The 16,513-nt window shown below is 31.7% G+C and overlaps 2 protein-coding genes across 2 annotated transcripts; one reads left to right on the top strand and one right to left on the bottom strand.

The window, feature by feature from the left end:
* Positions 1-833: 833 nt before the first annotated feature.
* Positions 834-1,580, bottom strand: LOC137834335 (uncharacterized). The gene has a single exon (XM_068642393.1). It carries the CDS (start codon positions 1,578-1,580, stop codon positions 834-836), a length of 747 nt encoding a protein of 248 aa, XP_068498494.1.
* Positions 1,581-13,673: 12,093 nt separating this feature from the next.
* LOC137835468 (ethylene-responsive transcription factor ERF053) lies at positions 13,674-15,984 on the top strand. The gene has a single exon (XM_068643992.2). It carries the CDS (start codon positions 14,298-14,300, stop codon positions 15,519-15,521), a length of 1,224 nt encoding a protein of 407 aa, XP_068500093.1. The 5' UTR covers positions 13,674-14,297; the 3' UTR covers positions 15,522-15,984.
* Positions 15,985-16,513: the final 529 nt, after the last annotated feature.

Below are 16,513 nucleotides of genomic sequence, written 5' to 3'. Positions count from 1 at the left end.
AAAGTAAAGTTAAACAAAAAGATAAAACCAGTTTTTTGTTCATTGTGCATGAAAAGTATCAATCTCCTCTTATGACTTTGTTCCGCTCTGTGCCAACATCATCATTCTGAACTTGGTTTGGATCTTCATTTGTTGATGCTCCAGATGGTTCAGCTCTCATTTATGGTGCATATTTAACTCTATTCCCAACTCCAAACGTCAGCCACTTCGAATTTTTGAAACAGAGAACGTTTGACTAATAATGAGTTAGGGTGCAGGGTTTTCAAATGTGATTTTAAAATACTGCAGTTTTTTTTTTAGAAAAAATCCCACTAGCTTAGGCTAGATCTTTCTAGCTCAGGCTAAAGTTTGGCAGAGAGCAACAAATTTGTTTAGCTCAAGCTAAAGTTTGGCAGAGAGCAACAAATTTGTTTAGCTCAAGCTAGCTCATTTTAGCTCAAGCTAAAGTTTGGTGAAGAGTAACAGGATTTTCTAGCTTAGGCTAGCTCATTTTAGCTCAGGCGAGAATTGCAGAACAAAAATTTCTTTATTTTTCTGCTTATCTAGCTTAGGCTATAAGAAGCTAGCTTAAGCTAAAATTACCCTACAATGAAATTTTCTTGAAATTTTTTATTTTGTCTTTGCCAATAGGTTCAAACCTTTTTAAGCTTTCTTTCATCCATTCATTTCAATCCAACATGACCATTACTCAATTTCCAAATTTAAAGGACATCAAATATTAACTAGTTTTAAGGACATCAAATATTAAAACATACTACTAAATAAAAATAAAAATTAAAGACACACTTCAAAATAAAACACTGGGTTGCCTCCCAGCAAGCGCTCATTTAACGTCATATAGCTTGACACGTGATTAACGTCATTAAAGGTTCAGCAGCAATCATATCCACTCTGAAACACTCTTTATGATCATTTGAATATTTCATTGCTTCAAAAACATTAAAGTTTACTTCTTCATCTTGAGCACAAACCTTCAATCTTCCTTTGTCTACATCAATTATAACTTTGGCAGTTTTCATGAATGGTCTTCCCAATATCAAAGGTACTTCGGCATCTTCTTCAATATCCATTACAACAAAATCTACTGGGAATAGAAATTTATCTACCTTTACCAACAGATCTTCAACTGTTCCATGTGGATATTTGATTGATCTATCAGCCAACTGCAAAGTCATTCTTGTTGGTTTCACTTCTACATCTCTAATTTTCTTCAACATTGATAAAGACATCAAATTAATACTAGCTCCAAGATCTAATAATGCCTTTCCAACAGTGAGATTTCCTATGGTAAATGGCAAAGTGAAACTTTCAGGATCTCTAGATTTCTGTGGTAATGATTTTTGAATTATAGCACTGCATCCAGCTTCTAATTCAAATATCTCCTGGTCATTGAATTTTCTTTTCTTTGTCAATAATTCCTTCATGAATTTAGCATATGCAGGCATCTTCTTTAAAGCTTCAGTAAAAGGAATGTTAATTTGCAATCTTTTGAGAATATCCATAAATCTTGCAAATTGTCTTTCCTTGCATTTCTTTGTATAAGCATGTGGATAAGGTACATCTTTTATAGAAACATTCATCTCTTGTTTTTTAACTTTTTTCTTTTTTTCTTTTTTCTCTCCAATATCTACAACATCTTCCTTATTCCTTCATTCTCCTCCCTCACACTCAATTTGTTCCTTTTCAATCTCTCTTTCTTTTAAAACCTCCTCCTCAACAATTAAATTATTTCCAATTCCTTTTCATATAAATTTTTCACTTCTGGTAGTGATAAACTTGCAATGCTCCTTGGGATTGGTTTGTGTACTGGCTGAAAATTGACTTCCTTGATTATCAGCTAACTGTTTAGCCAACTGCCCCACCTGTGTCTCTAAATTCCTTATTGATGCTTCAGTATTTCTCTGATTGGATAGAGAGGCTTGCTTGAACTTCTCAAAAGTATCCTCCAATTTGGATGTTCTCTCATGAATAGAAGGATAATGTGGTTGCTGCTGATAAGGAACTTGTCAATTAGATGATCCAGCCTCTTGCTTCCACCCAAATCCTTGATTTCAATTATTCCTCCATCCTTGAGTCATGTTATTTGGATAATTATATGCAAAGACACCTTGCCTTCCTTGATTATTCATATATTGAACCTCTTCCTCTGATGAATTTTGGTAAGAGCACTGGCCATTAAGATGATCTCCCCCACAAAAATCACACTTCAAAGCTTGATTCTGAATTGAAAGAGAATTTACTGCATGTAATTGTTGAGGCAGTTTTGACATTTGCTTGGTTAATGCCTCAATTTGCTAAGTCAAAATCTTGTTTTGTGCTAAAATTGCACCTGAAGTACTAAGATCCAACACCCCTTTCTTTTGCACTGTATATTTATCATGTTGAGCTTGGTAATCTGTTGAGGCTAAGGCATCAATGATTATTGTAGCTTGTTATGCATCAACACTCATCATTGTACCTCCTGCTGCAGCATCCAAGATCATTTTATTATCAGGCCTTAAACCATTGTGGAATATGTTCAACTGAGCAATATCCTCAAATTAACATCACTTTAAAACGTTCCCAAGCTTCACAAAAAGGTTCATCTGACCTTTGCCTGAATGTGGAGATATCAGACTTAGCCTTGATATATCGAGAGAGTGGGAAGAATCTATGTAGGAATTTCTCTTCTACATCATTCTACTTAGACTCTGGTTTGGATGTGACTTTAACCATAATTTTGTTTTGCCTGCAAGTGAGAAAGGAAATAGACGCAAATAAACAGATTCAATATCATTTTCCTCAAAGCCCATAGTACCAACCAACTCATAGAATGTGGATAGATGAGTATAAGGGTCTTCATGATCCATTCCAGTGAATTGATGAGTACTGATTAAGCTAAGAAAAGATGGCTTCATTTCTAATGATTTGGTGGCAGAAGGTATGGCTATGCTGCCTTGGTCCTTGTTGCATAACATAGTCTCCCAATGTCCTTCTAGGTGGATTTTGTCTATTATCAACCATTTGGAACTCTATCCGATTGTGTGAGTTGAGAGTGTTAAAAGATTCTCATTTTGTTTGTCCTTGCTTCTTCTTTTCTTTTCTCTTCTTGCTTTGATTTCTTCTGGCTGTCTTCTCAATTTCTGGGTCAAATTCCAATTGATCTTCAGGAACTTGTCCTCTTAATAGCATATATTTAAGACAACTCAAGAAGGATTAACACAAGATAAAAGAATAAGATCTAAACAAGTGTCTATTCACAAAGAAAATAAACTATTCACAATACTCAATAAGTTATACTTCAGAAATTCTTAAAAGAAATTGTTCTCCGACAATGACGCCAAAAACTTGTTGATTTTTCTTGGCAAATGTACCAAATCAACTGTAATATAGTACTCTTTAAAGTATTAATGTCGAACCCACATGAAACAATTCTAATTAAGAAGTTCCGTTATAAAACTCATCAAGTGTAGAAAATAATTTTGAGAACTTTTTCATAACCAAATTAAAGATTTCACAAGAAGTAACTCAAAGGTTTAAAATTTGCTTCAAGACATAACAAAACTAACTTATCAAATATAGATAAAGATACTTGGGATTGAATTAAGTCTATTTCAATCCTTTGTATTTTGGAATAATACAATACATAATACTCAAAACTACTTATTCTTGATGTTTAATTTAAAGTCATTCACCTTGATTCCTCACGGATGAAATTCATAAGATAATTTCTCAAATATTGATTCCTCATATATCTAACAAATCATCCAGCTTTATGAACAGAATTATGATGTAATTAATAACCTGAAATATATTCCTAACATTACAAGTTATCAAGTATTTTCGTCTATTTCAGATCCTTAAAGGTACTTTCCAGTTAAATTTAAGGATCAAAATCAAGACTCCATTGATCAGATAGAATCAAGCAATAAGTATGAAACAAAAATACCAAGAACAAGTAGAAAACAGAATATTATATATATATATATATATATATATATCACCAAGAATACATTTGATCAAAGTAGATTACATTCAATCCCAAGTTAGAAAACACTTGGCCACTCATGACAGCTCCTGCAATCTTCATTCTTGATCTAGATTGCATAAGAAGGGCTGATATGACCAAGTTCTTCTATTAAGAACAGGGGTTTTCTTCTCTTTCTCTCACTAACTTCTCTCTAAAAATCACTTCTTTTTTCCACCGCCTCCTTTTTATTTGTGTTTCAAAATTTATATAATGAACTTTAACTCAAGCGTGCCAATTTAGCTTAAGCTAGATCTTTCGGTACTTTTGAGCTTGAGCTAGCAATTCTAGCTTGAGCTAGCATATCTAGCTTGAGCTAGATTAGTACTGCACCTTTAATCAAATTTGGACAATTTTAGCTTGAACTAAATCTTCTTGTGATCCAATTAAGTTTTTGCTTTCTTTCTTTCAATGTTTCATATTCATCTTCAATTTACACAAAAATTGGGATTAAATTTCTTCATTTGTTTCTTGATTCAAAATATATAATCGGATTCAATAATTCTCAGATTTGGGTAATTTTCTAACATAAAAAAACAATTAAATTCCAAAGTGTTCAATTTTCTCAATCATAAAAACTACACATTGGCACTTATCAGGAATTCCTCGCTCAAGCGAGAATGCGTTAGACAAATTGGGCTATTTTTATGTTTTATCAAGAAGTTCATCAGTGCGATGCAGGAAGTCACATAACCCTAGAAAATTAGGTTAAATAAGGGGCTAGATACTCAACCCTAGTATGTCAAATTGAGAGGAAAACACCATTGAGTGATTTGTAACCAATTGGGAGATTGGAAGGTGCTAGAAGTATGTGTGGCTAATTCTATCATTCCTTTGGGATTGGGAGTAATCTGTTCGAGCTCTTATGTATTGAGGTGATATTTAAATATGATATAATATTTTGTTCTTGGTTGATTATTGGTATTATTGTTATGTTTCTCACTCTTGGATCTAGAATCTTAAATTTGACTAAAAGGTATTTTTAGGGTTCTGACCTAAACAATAATTCTTAACATATTTGGGTGCTAGAAATAGACTTGAAATGTTAACTGTTATTAACGTCTGAACGAGACTCTAAGTTGTTTTTATAAGAATGCGAGAGATCAATATTTAAGAAACATTTTTACTAATTTTATATGCGAGAGATTGATATAAATGAATTTTATACGGACATCAATTTCAATCAAAGAACTTAATATTAACATGTTAATCAATGCTAATCAAAATACATGAGAGTGAGAGAGATGAAACCTATTAGGAGTTGACATAACCTCTCTTAAACTTCATTATCATTCTCCATACACCAATACTTCACAATTTCTTTCACTCATTTTAGCCACCCAATCTCACCAAATTTTACACCCCAAAATACTCATAACTATACAAACTAGAATTGTATCACTTTTTCTTTTTTTTTGGGTAACAGGGAGTGTTAGGCTGTGTGATTGATATTATGTGATCTTTTTCTTTGCTTTTTGGTGTACGTTTTTTAGTGTTGTTTTATTATTATAGTACAGCATTTCTTGTATTAGCTTCTAATGTCCCGAACATATCTTATAGTCTTAAGATGACATATTTTATAGCCTTGACATTTATGGTGCTAATTATATTTTGTCAACAAATAAGAAAACTTATGAAAATGTTGACTTGAAGAACGAATCATTGTACTATTTAGTAGTATTTTTTGGATAGGAAGCTTTTCCATTAAGTATTGAAGTTGATTTCACTATTTAAGAATAAGTTTTACTACAATTAAAATATTTTTTGTATATAAATCATAGGTATCTCTACTTGAGGTAATCATGTTAGAACTGGATAAAGACAGAGTGGGTGCAAAGTTCTTTCAAGTATTTATGTAGTTTTATATAGGATTCGAATATGAAATCATTGAGTAGACCAGAGGAATTGTACCTTTACTTATCCATATATGATTATAGTATTATATATTCTAACCTAACGAAAAATTGAACTTTTTTTATTTTATTTTTGTATTAAAATTACTAATCTTTCTATTTAAAATCCTTGTAATTATTCAGTGGACCACCATTAGAGGGTGTCTAATTATGAGTGCCAATATATCCCTTGAGAGTGGAAAGCAATAGATATTGGGACTATTATACCTAAATTAATGGGGCAGCAATGATTATTGTGTCAATGCTTTTGATATACACGCACGTATATGCTATGCTTCATCCAATTATATTGGTTATCATCTCAACATAGACAAACTTCCAAAATTATAATAGTCAATTAATAGTATTTTGTAGTAATAGTATTTTACACTAATGTTAGTTATTCAAAATAATTATTAGAAAATAGATTTTAAATTTATCTCAACTCTTATAATAATAGACTTTAAATGATTTTCACATTATATTAAAAATAAAATTTTAAACATAATTTAATTTTATAAAATCGAATTATACTCACTTATATATATAATGAAATATTTTTGTACTGATATGGGACGAGATCGAGATGACCGAGACTCAGTCTCTCTGACCGAGCTGACCGAGACCCACGGACGGTTTGGCCGACTAACACATTTAACCATTAACGCTCAAACCAAAGTAAGTGAAGCTAAACTACCATTAAGAATTAAGTAATACAACCATAAGTGTGATTCATTCAACTAATTGGGTCCAATAAGGTAAGCCCATTAAAATAATATAAATAGCGCACATTCTAAGAAGAAAGGTACGTCATTATTATTGTACACACTAGAGTGTCGAATACCCTCTTTACTGACTTGAGCGTCAGAGTGCTTCCTGCAGGTACCTCCCCCATTTGACATTCACCCGAGACTGAAAGTCGAAGGAGTAGTGTGAAGACCAGAAGGATCACAACGAAGCCTCATCAACCTGTCTGAAGGAAGAAAGAAAACAAAACCTTCAATAGTTCTTTAGGTCAATCTCCATATCAGGAACAATTTTTATTTCTAATCCACATTATTTTTAATAATAAATATATATCTTATATGCCATTGAGAAATGAACACCTAGTTGCAATAGCCAAGTTTTAGATCACTCCCTTGCTTTACTCATTATAAGTAATTAATGAGAGAAATTAGTTTATTAATATTATCCATTCCCTTCAACCTCCACCCATGCTGGAGTTGCATTAGTCAAAATGAGATAATCTTTAATTTGTCAATGGCAAGGTCCTGACTATAATTTTATAGAGAGAAGAATGGTGCTCCAAAATGGCCCATTTTCTATGTGTTTCTGTCTGTTAGTGCCAGCCATTCAATACTTATATTACATGATAAACAATAACATAGCAAAAAGAAAGGCGCCGAAATGTGAAGTAGATGGATACTTTTAAATATTTGTGATAAATTAATGTAGAATATTGTACTTTTTAATTATATAACATAATCAACTAAACTTAATATTATTTTTTCATTTATTTTTATATTTTCTATATGCGCCATGTTTGGAGCACTTCCAATCCATAAACGAGTTGACTTGGCTTCAACATGATTTTGGTATTGTATGTAATGGCACTAGTGGCGATGACTTTCTCCAACATTCAAATGCTTCAACGAAGTAGGATGCAACTTCCAATACCTCAAACAAAAGTCCACTCTGCTGTTTCTCCAGCTACCCTTATAGAAACTCATTATAATATTCCATCTTTACCCAGATATTTATAACATGATAACTAACAATATATAAAAGATATTTTTAATCTAACATACACAAACTTGGTGTTCTTATCACATATTATTTATGAATAACAAGTTACATAATATAAGTTAGAATATATTTTTATTAGGATAGATTTCTGATACTATATTAAAAAATAAATTTTAAATTTAACTCAATCTTATAAAATTGATCCATAAAATTTATATATTTTATATGTTATGAAATATTTTTTATTTTTAGTCAATGTAAAATTTTCAATTATACTGGAGTCCCAAAAACTTCTTACCATAAATGATTCATAATATGGAAAAAAAAAAAATATATATATATATATATATATATATATATTAAATAAGATATGAAGGAGAGAGTATTTAGAAAAGTTGATAAAGAAAAAAAATAAAGAAATTTCTTCATAAAATAAAATTAACTTATATATATAAATAAGAATTTAAAAAGTTTAAATGAATTTTTATTTATAAATTAATTAACAGAAAAAGTATTTTATTTTTTTCATATTTTTATTTATTTATGATTGTTTGTTGAATTAAACCCATATCACACGTGTCTCATATTTTGGAAGCTTCTGAAACTTATTAATTATATATCGAAATAAGTTGTAGTCTTGCTTTGGCTACCTAACTAATTCATATTTAAAGTTTTAAACAACAAACAAAATTATTGTTGAAAAGCAATAAATCAGTCTTCCTTTATGTATTTCAATTAAAGTTTATCAATAAACATTTTTAATCCGTTAATCATTATATTTTATTTTAATGAAGATGCGAACAATATCTTTAAGTAGATTTTGTTCAGGTGGAATCCATATGATTAAAATTAAAACTGTTAAGTTATTTATTTTTACAATATATTTTAAAAGTATATATACTGATAATATATTACAAATTCAAAATTTTGAGTAACTATAATATTTGATATATAATGTATGAGTATAATGTATGAGAAGACACTTCACATTTCCCATTTGCGAGTGTTAAACATATAAAAACAAAAGTGCCTAAATTCTCAAAACATTCATCGTACCAAGACAGAGAAGTGGGTGAATTTTGAATTATTCTGTGTTACTGGTCAAAGAAGAAGACCCCAAAAAATGTTCTCATTATTCCTTCAGTGGTACTGATATAAAAAAGGATGGAAAAGGCATCTTTCATGTTTCCACATAGATATTTTCTTGAATTCATCCCACAGGAAATGGAGCCACGTGTTAAAATCCAAAGAAATTTTCTTATATTGCTGCATGATGTTGATATTTCCATCAACCTTTGTTTCATATATTGGAATCTCTGATACGTTGCCTTTTCAAAATTTCCTTAGTTTTCATTTAAATCTGAAAAAAAAACTAGCAGTTATGTGATTGAACTTTTGTATATATGAAATTATGAATCTGTGTAGAAAACAATGGAAGATTTGAGATAAAGTCAAATCTATTTCAACATTTTAGTTGAAAATAATGAAATCATGTAGCTAATGCAACACATTTGCTTCCAAAGTTGGATACCTAAATTGCTTAACTGTTAATGAAATTTATTTTAGAAGAAATGTAAGCTTTGAAGTTTTTGTTTTAAATTGAGTTCGGTTGGCTAATGACGGGTACTCATAAATTTATTTTTAATTATTCTGAAATAATTTAAGAAGCAACTGATTAGTTTGACCTTAATAAAACATTATTCTAATAAATAAAACAATGTTAGAAGCTAAATAAATAAAACATTATTAAAATATTCATCTCATCGTTTGTGATGTATGTTAGGAAAAGGTGTTGGGTTTGATATTTTGGTGTGATATGAGATTGAGCGAAAAGAAAAAGAATAATAATAGTAATAATAATATTAAAAGAATGAAAACAGGTGAGAAATAGTATTATAGTAGGAGAACAAAATGATGGAAGATTATAATGGACCACCGACACGTGCCGATCTCACCGACCTATGAAAAAAAATAATGTTATGGTGTTGACTTTGTAACGACAAGCATATGAAGGAGTGGTTTCAATGTTTGAATCCTTTGCAATGTTCCACCGAAAGTGAAAGTGAAAGTGAGGGGAGCAATACGTGGATCCTGTACCTCACACAAATTTCCTCTGCTTCACTCACCTTTGGTTTTCTTTACCCACATGCAACGCAACGTTACTCTCTTCACTAAATTTATGCAACATATTCATCTCACCCTATAGCTGCATGTCAAGAACACCTCACTTTAATTCAATTCTTTTTCACACAAAACGCACGCGGGTTAGTACCAATTGCTTCTAAACCAATTTTGGTTTTAAAACATGATAGTACATGATAGTTTATGATAGAAAAAATTGTACGCACAAACAACACACATAAACAACACACATAATCACGAATCAACTGTAAAAAATAAACAACATAAGATTTAACGTGATTCGGGTAATTAATTAGGTTTTCATTTTATTTGTTAAAATTTTATTACAAATACAAAAATCTCTAAAATAGAAATTATAAATGAAACATAATAATTAAGCTCACTTACTAAAACATGATGTATAATTAGCCTAATTTAATTGGTCATGACTTCACACTCAATAGTTTAAGGATTTTAAATTAGTATTACTCTTTAATAGCTTAACTTTGTGATGTTATTACCAGAGTAATAATAAAAAATGTTAGTAAAACAGGTTGATCATTAAAATTCTTCATATTTTATGATATTTTTTTATAAATATTTTGTAAAAGAACTCATTTCTTGTGCATTTTATAGAAAAATCACATTAAAAATTGTACAAAAATGTGAAAATTTCTAATGGCAATGAAGGATAAGAATAAAGAGTTAAATATAGGTTTTGCTTTCTCCTTTTTCTTACCTTCTCAGTACACACATTCTTAATTTCTTTTTGAAGATTGTCTGAACATGTTTAGAGTGAACCCATATACTTTACAATATAAAAAATGTAGTGAAATTAAGAGGAGTTCATGAGCATTCTCGTTGTGGAGAGATTTCCAATAACGGTGATGGTGAGGAGTTTTACCTATAAGAATTTCACGTAATAACTATGACCATATTTGTATTTCCCTTCACATAAAATGTATCTCCATTTTTTTTAAAAAATAACTAAAATCATTTTAGGTTGAAGATGTTAGAGATAAATATATAACATTAATAAATAAGTTATAAAAAAATTATAATATTTTATAAGTTAGTTTTTGTAAAATTGAATGTAGTTTAAAATTAACTTTTCAATATAGTATTAGAATTATTTAAAGTTTATTATAATAAAAAATTATTGGATTTATGAAATTATCGGACCGACATTTCACATAACTTAATATTTTTAAAAAAATAATAACATTGTTGTTTTTGAAAAAAATTCATTTATGTTTAACTAAAATACAAATATGCATTACTCACCATGTTCTTGGTATCCTTTGAGGTTTGTATCTATTCAATAAAGTTTGATGAAAGAAAAGTTTGAATGTTAAATCTACCTCATTCCAAATTTAAATTGTATAATTGTGCAATCCATTTTAAGCATTTTTAATATTAACAATTTGGTTAGCATAATGATTAAGTATTACTATGCATTATTCTAAAATATAAAAAAAAATCTATATAAATTAAAATTAATTTATGTACAAATTAAAAACAATTGTTTTAAAAATATGTGAAATATTTTTTACAAATTAAGAAATTCGTCACAGGTCAAAAGAATCGTTACGATAATTTCCATCATCGTACCAATTCCATTAGTAAATTATCGCTTTTTACATCTACTAATGTTTAAGATTAATATACACATTAAAGAGTATTTAATAAATACAAATTATTATTGTATTTGGATTAAAATATTTATTTTAGTTCTTGTGAGAAGTTACTGCAGTCATAATTGTTAAATATGAGTGGGGGTAGAAAAAAAACTAATGAACAATACTTTAAATTTGTAAAAAACAAATATAATTAGAAAAAAGGGACAAAAATGGATGGAGATAATTAATGGTAATAAACATAGTTGAAGCAAGCTGAATCTGTGACTTAATTAAACTTTAAAAAGGAACTAGTTTCAAAATCTAGCAAGCTTTTCGTATATGTATAATATTTCTTTTCTTGCATTGTCATCTACATAGTTTTGATTTATGAGAAAAAGAAGATGTTTACTTTTTGTTCTTTACAAAGATGAATGGAGCACGTAAATAATATTTTTGTTTCACATTAGAAACATAACACTATGATGTATAACCGCCCACGGTTGTTCAAGGTTAGAGCAACCTCGATCACAGGCTTCAATGAGTGTAACAAAAGTTCATGGTTGATCATTTTTGTTAAAAGGCACAACACAAAACTGACCACTGCCTGCACATGTTCCAAAGTAATCAAGCACAATCCGACCTAATAAAAATAATTTAGACCTTTATCCGACCCAATTTTTCGACAAACAAAATATTATATATATATATATATATATATATATATATATATATATATATATATAAAAACCAAGCTAAATGAAATTTCTAACACCCCACTTTCACGTGCTAAACACTATATAAGAAGAGACTGTCATTGCAACACATCCCTTGAGATAACTTACGAACTCATCTCTTGATATAACTTACTATTATCCTGACACTTTTAGAAGTTGAAGCAAAAGAAACATGTAAATATATATTTTTCTCTTAATTTTTTGAGATGATTTTTAGGAATAAAATTGTGATGAAGTTCTAAGATTCAAAATGAACACTATTTCAGATGTGATGATCCTAAGAATAATATCTCAATAGATTTAAGGAGGTCGGAACATTATAATCATTTTGTGAAAAAATTGAATGGAGATTTTACGAATCGAAGTTCGAGGAGTTCTAAGTTTGTGATGATTCTAATAATGTTATCTCAACGAATTTAAAATCAGTCGTCTCAAAATGAAATTCTAATGATTTATAGTAAAATTTGATTGAGATATTTTCAAGTTTTAAAACAAACAATATATTAGTGATGGTGATTAACTATAATGATATTATCTCAACGCTTAAGGTTAAAAAAAAGTGAGATATGAAAAACTGGTTTGTGCTTTGGAGGAAACTCAAAAGTTGGGTCTTACTAATGTTTGGCTGGAATGTGACTTTGTCTTGGTTTGTGCTGCGTTTACTGCTAGGACAAATGCTCCTTGGATGCTTCGTAATTGATTGAATACTTGTCTTAATTACTGTGGAAAAATCAAGTTTAGGATTATTCATATTTTTCGTGAAGGGAATGCGTGTGCTGATAAGTTGGCTAATTTATGATTTATTCATAGAGAATCCTTTCATTAGTATAATAGACTTCCATGTAGTCTGTTCTTAGAATTCTTTATTAATAGGTATAGTCTACTATGTATCGTTGTTGTTAACATATGAGTTTTTGTCTAGTCCCCCATATTTTTGTATTTTTTTTTAGTAATATTTTTTCATGTGATGACAAATGATTGTTGTTACTTGAGGTGTCAGCCTAGTTGAGATGTCAAGTAGCATAGTGATGCCTAACATGAAAGCTTTTTATAAAAAAAAAATTGGTAGTGTGATAATATATTATTCTATTTTAAAACAAGGCATGAATTAGTTTAATAGAATTGGGTAAGAGCTATTAGTTATTCTATATTTGGTCTTGGAACAAACCATGAGTCCAGAATAAGTTTTTTGTTGGTGTGCTAGACGAGCCTTGGGCTGCTGAAATTGAAAAATACTTCAGCACATAGTATACTTTATTTGAAAGCATAAATATCTCCTGCCCAAAATATCTTTTAGCTTTTTTATCTTTTTCCTCTAAGTGCATGAATCATCATCACCTTCACAACAGAACAATCTGCAAGAGCTTTTTTAATCAAGTCATGAATCTTGTCTCACAAATTTATTTTATTTTTCATCTTTGTAGTGAAAAAATAGATATAATAAAAGTAGATTAGGAATGGAATTTGTATAGAAGAAATATCTCAGCAATGATGATCCCACCAATCGAATCCGAACACATGGACAACAGCACAGTTATGTAACTGTTTGGGTTCGAAGGTGGTTTGTTGCAACATGTGGAAAGCTGAACTTACATACATTAATCTTAGAGTGCGTGAGTGAAAGGTGACCGAAGGTGGTCGAGAATGAAACTAAAGAAAGAGATTGGTGTTGAAGCAAAGACACAAGCGTGTGGGCTCCACTCTAGCCAACCCATCTACTATCATTTTTTCTTAAAATAAAAGTTCAATTTAAACCTCTTTCTGCCTCTCATATAAACCTCTCTCCCAACACTCTTTTTTCCCTCACAACACAATCTCCCCTGCTTTCAACATCCCACTTTCTCTTTCTCATCTCCCAAATTGCCACATAAAAAACTCATCTACACACCGTTCATCCCTGCTCGCTCTCTCTTCTTTGATTTTGTTCTTTACACACTCCAGATTGCATATGGGTAGCTCTAAAGGAAATAACTTTCGCATCCGATTCTGTTTTTTATTTTATCAGTGTTAGAACAGAACAAACCCAGATTCTGAAACTCGGTCTTTCTTTTCTAACACCTGAACTTTGATCAGTCTGATTCGAATCTTTCTTTTCTGACAGCGCCCATCTCGTATTAACTTCCTCAAAACAAGCTTTAGTTTTGAGAGAGCGAGCAGTGTTGTGTATTTATAAACACTCATGGCTGCAGCGAACACTGGGAAATTCGATATGGGAGATGAAACTAACAATTGTTCCCAGAAGGGAAGTGAAGGCAAAGATTGGGAGGTTGAAAAGGGAAAGGGCATGGGTTCAACCACTCAGAGGCGTCAATGGAAGCCAGTTTTTGATGATACTTCCATTTCACACAATAGACCTCTGAAGAAAATCCGCAGCCCCGATCGCCATAACACAAACCAATCTTCCTCCTCTTCTTCTTCTTCTGCCCCTTTTCAACCTTCTCCTCTCTCTACCCCTCCTTCATCCTCTTCGAGAATCGTGTTCCCTTTCGCCTTCAACGGTTCCCAACACCCAATGCAATTCCCTCACCAATTCGGCGCCACAAATTCACCTTTCCCTCACCCCTCTTTCCAAAACCAGCAACAACAGATGATATCATTCGATTCCCAACAACAAAACCTTCCCTTTCCACCAATCATGGCCAGAGATTCTTCTCTTCCACACTACCACCATCATCAACAGCATCCGCAGCAACTTCTTCAGTATTGGAGCGACGCTCTGCATCTAAGTCCCAGAGGAATGTTAACCCACTTGGGGCCAGATGGAAGGCCGTTGTTTAGGCCTCCAACGCAGCCCCTAAACGCCACCAAGCTCTACAGAGGAGTGAGGCAACGCCATTGGGGAAAATGGGTCGCTGAAATTCGTCTTCCTCGAAACAGAACGCGTCTCTGGCTAGGTACATTCGACACGGCGGAGGACGCCGCCATGGCCTACGACCGCGAAGCCTTCAAACTCCGAGGAGAAAATGCCAGGCTCAATTTCCCCGAACTGTTCCTCAACAAGGACAAAAACAAACAAGTTGAAGAAGAACCTTCTTCACCTGCTCAAAACCAGCCTGAACTTGAACCTGTTCCTGTAGGTCGTGACATGCCAAGAGAAGAGTCTAATGAGAATGACTCGGGAATTGGATCGAGTGACGCCACTGATGAGGTTCATGCTGCTGCTGCAGAAGGAGGTGAAGGGGTTTCTCAGGAGCTTGTTTGGGGAGAAATGTCTGCATGGTTCAATGCTATTCCTGCAGCTTGGGGACCTGGTAGCCCTGTGTGGGATGATTTGGATTCCACCAATAATCTTCTTTACCAATCTCACGTTCCTTTTTCAAATTCCAATCAGCAGGAGATCAATGATGCTCAGAGACATGAACATAACATGGGACCAGGTTACTTATGGAAGGATCAGGATTGATTGATTCAACTTAATTTTCTTCTCCAAGTTATCCATTATACAGCATAGGACACTTTGATGATTTCTCACTTACTTCTTCTCACTGGTTGCTGATATTTTTACCACAACCTGTGAACCAATACAATATTCATTCTCAGGATATCTCTGCTGTACTAAGGCTCATTGTATTTCCGGGCCTTTCAGCATCCTCACTGTGTTCTGTTTTTCAACCTTCTTTTAAGGTTTTTACTTCACTCTTTCTGCACTATAATTATTTAGTATTGAATGTAGCAAAGGTAGTTGGTATTCACGAGAGAAGGAGACGGTTTTGTGATTTCCTTCTCGGTTGTTCCATCCGTTATGAGCTATGTTTTTCAGCTCCAAGGATGGATTTATACTATTATTACTTCATTTGTAGTTTGTATGCCATCATGCTATGCACTTTTTTCTTGTTATATTAAATATCCAGCACCATTTTGCAGTATTGCAGTGTGTATGTATCAATATTATTTTTTGGATATGGTTAATTTTAAGAGATGTAAAAAGAGAAAGTAAGAAGAAAAAGATGAAGATCTTAAATATGCAGTTGGCTTGTGATGGAAGTTGGAAGTATGAAGAGACCTGGGTCCCTACCCTAATAATGAAAGCAGATAATGTTGACTAACATCAATCAATCTATGAAGCAAGGGCACACCACCTTCTGGGGGCAAACACTAGGATTTCTTGTTCCCATAACTTTGACCGTCTAATGATTTTCTAATAAGCACATTTATTTGATTTTTGGTAAATTGGCAACTTGTTTGTTATGATATAGCAGGAATTCAGTGAATTAACAACTTCTTCCTTAATAGATAGGTAGAGAAAGTTGCAGAAAAGAGTAAGATGTGATTATTTATTTATTTTCAAAGATATGAAAAGTGTGATTGATTTAAGAGAAAAAGAGAGGAGTTACGTTTTCCATATAAGAGAAACACCTGCAATCAATTATGTGGTATTTTTCTGCATAATGAAAT

The sequence above is a fragment of the Phaseolus vulgaris genome, chromosome 5 (assembly GCF_051622355.1).
Source record: "Phaseolus vulgaris cultivar YP4 chromosome 5, ASM5162235v1, whole genome shotgun sequence".
Lineage (NCBI taxonomy): Eukaryota > Viridiplantae > Streptophyta > Magnoliopsida > Fabales > Fabaceae > Phaseolus > Phaseolus vulgaris.
Note: the sequence above shows the minus strand (reverse complement) of the source record. Positions and strands in the feature narration are given on the sequence as shown.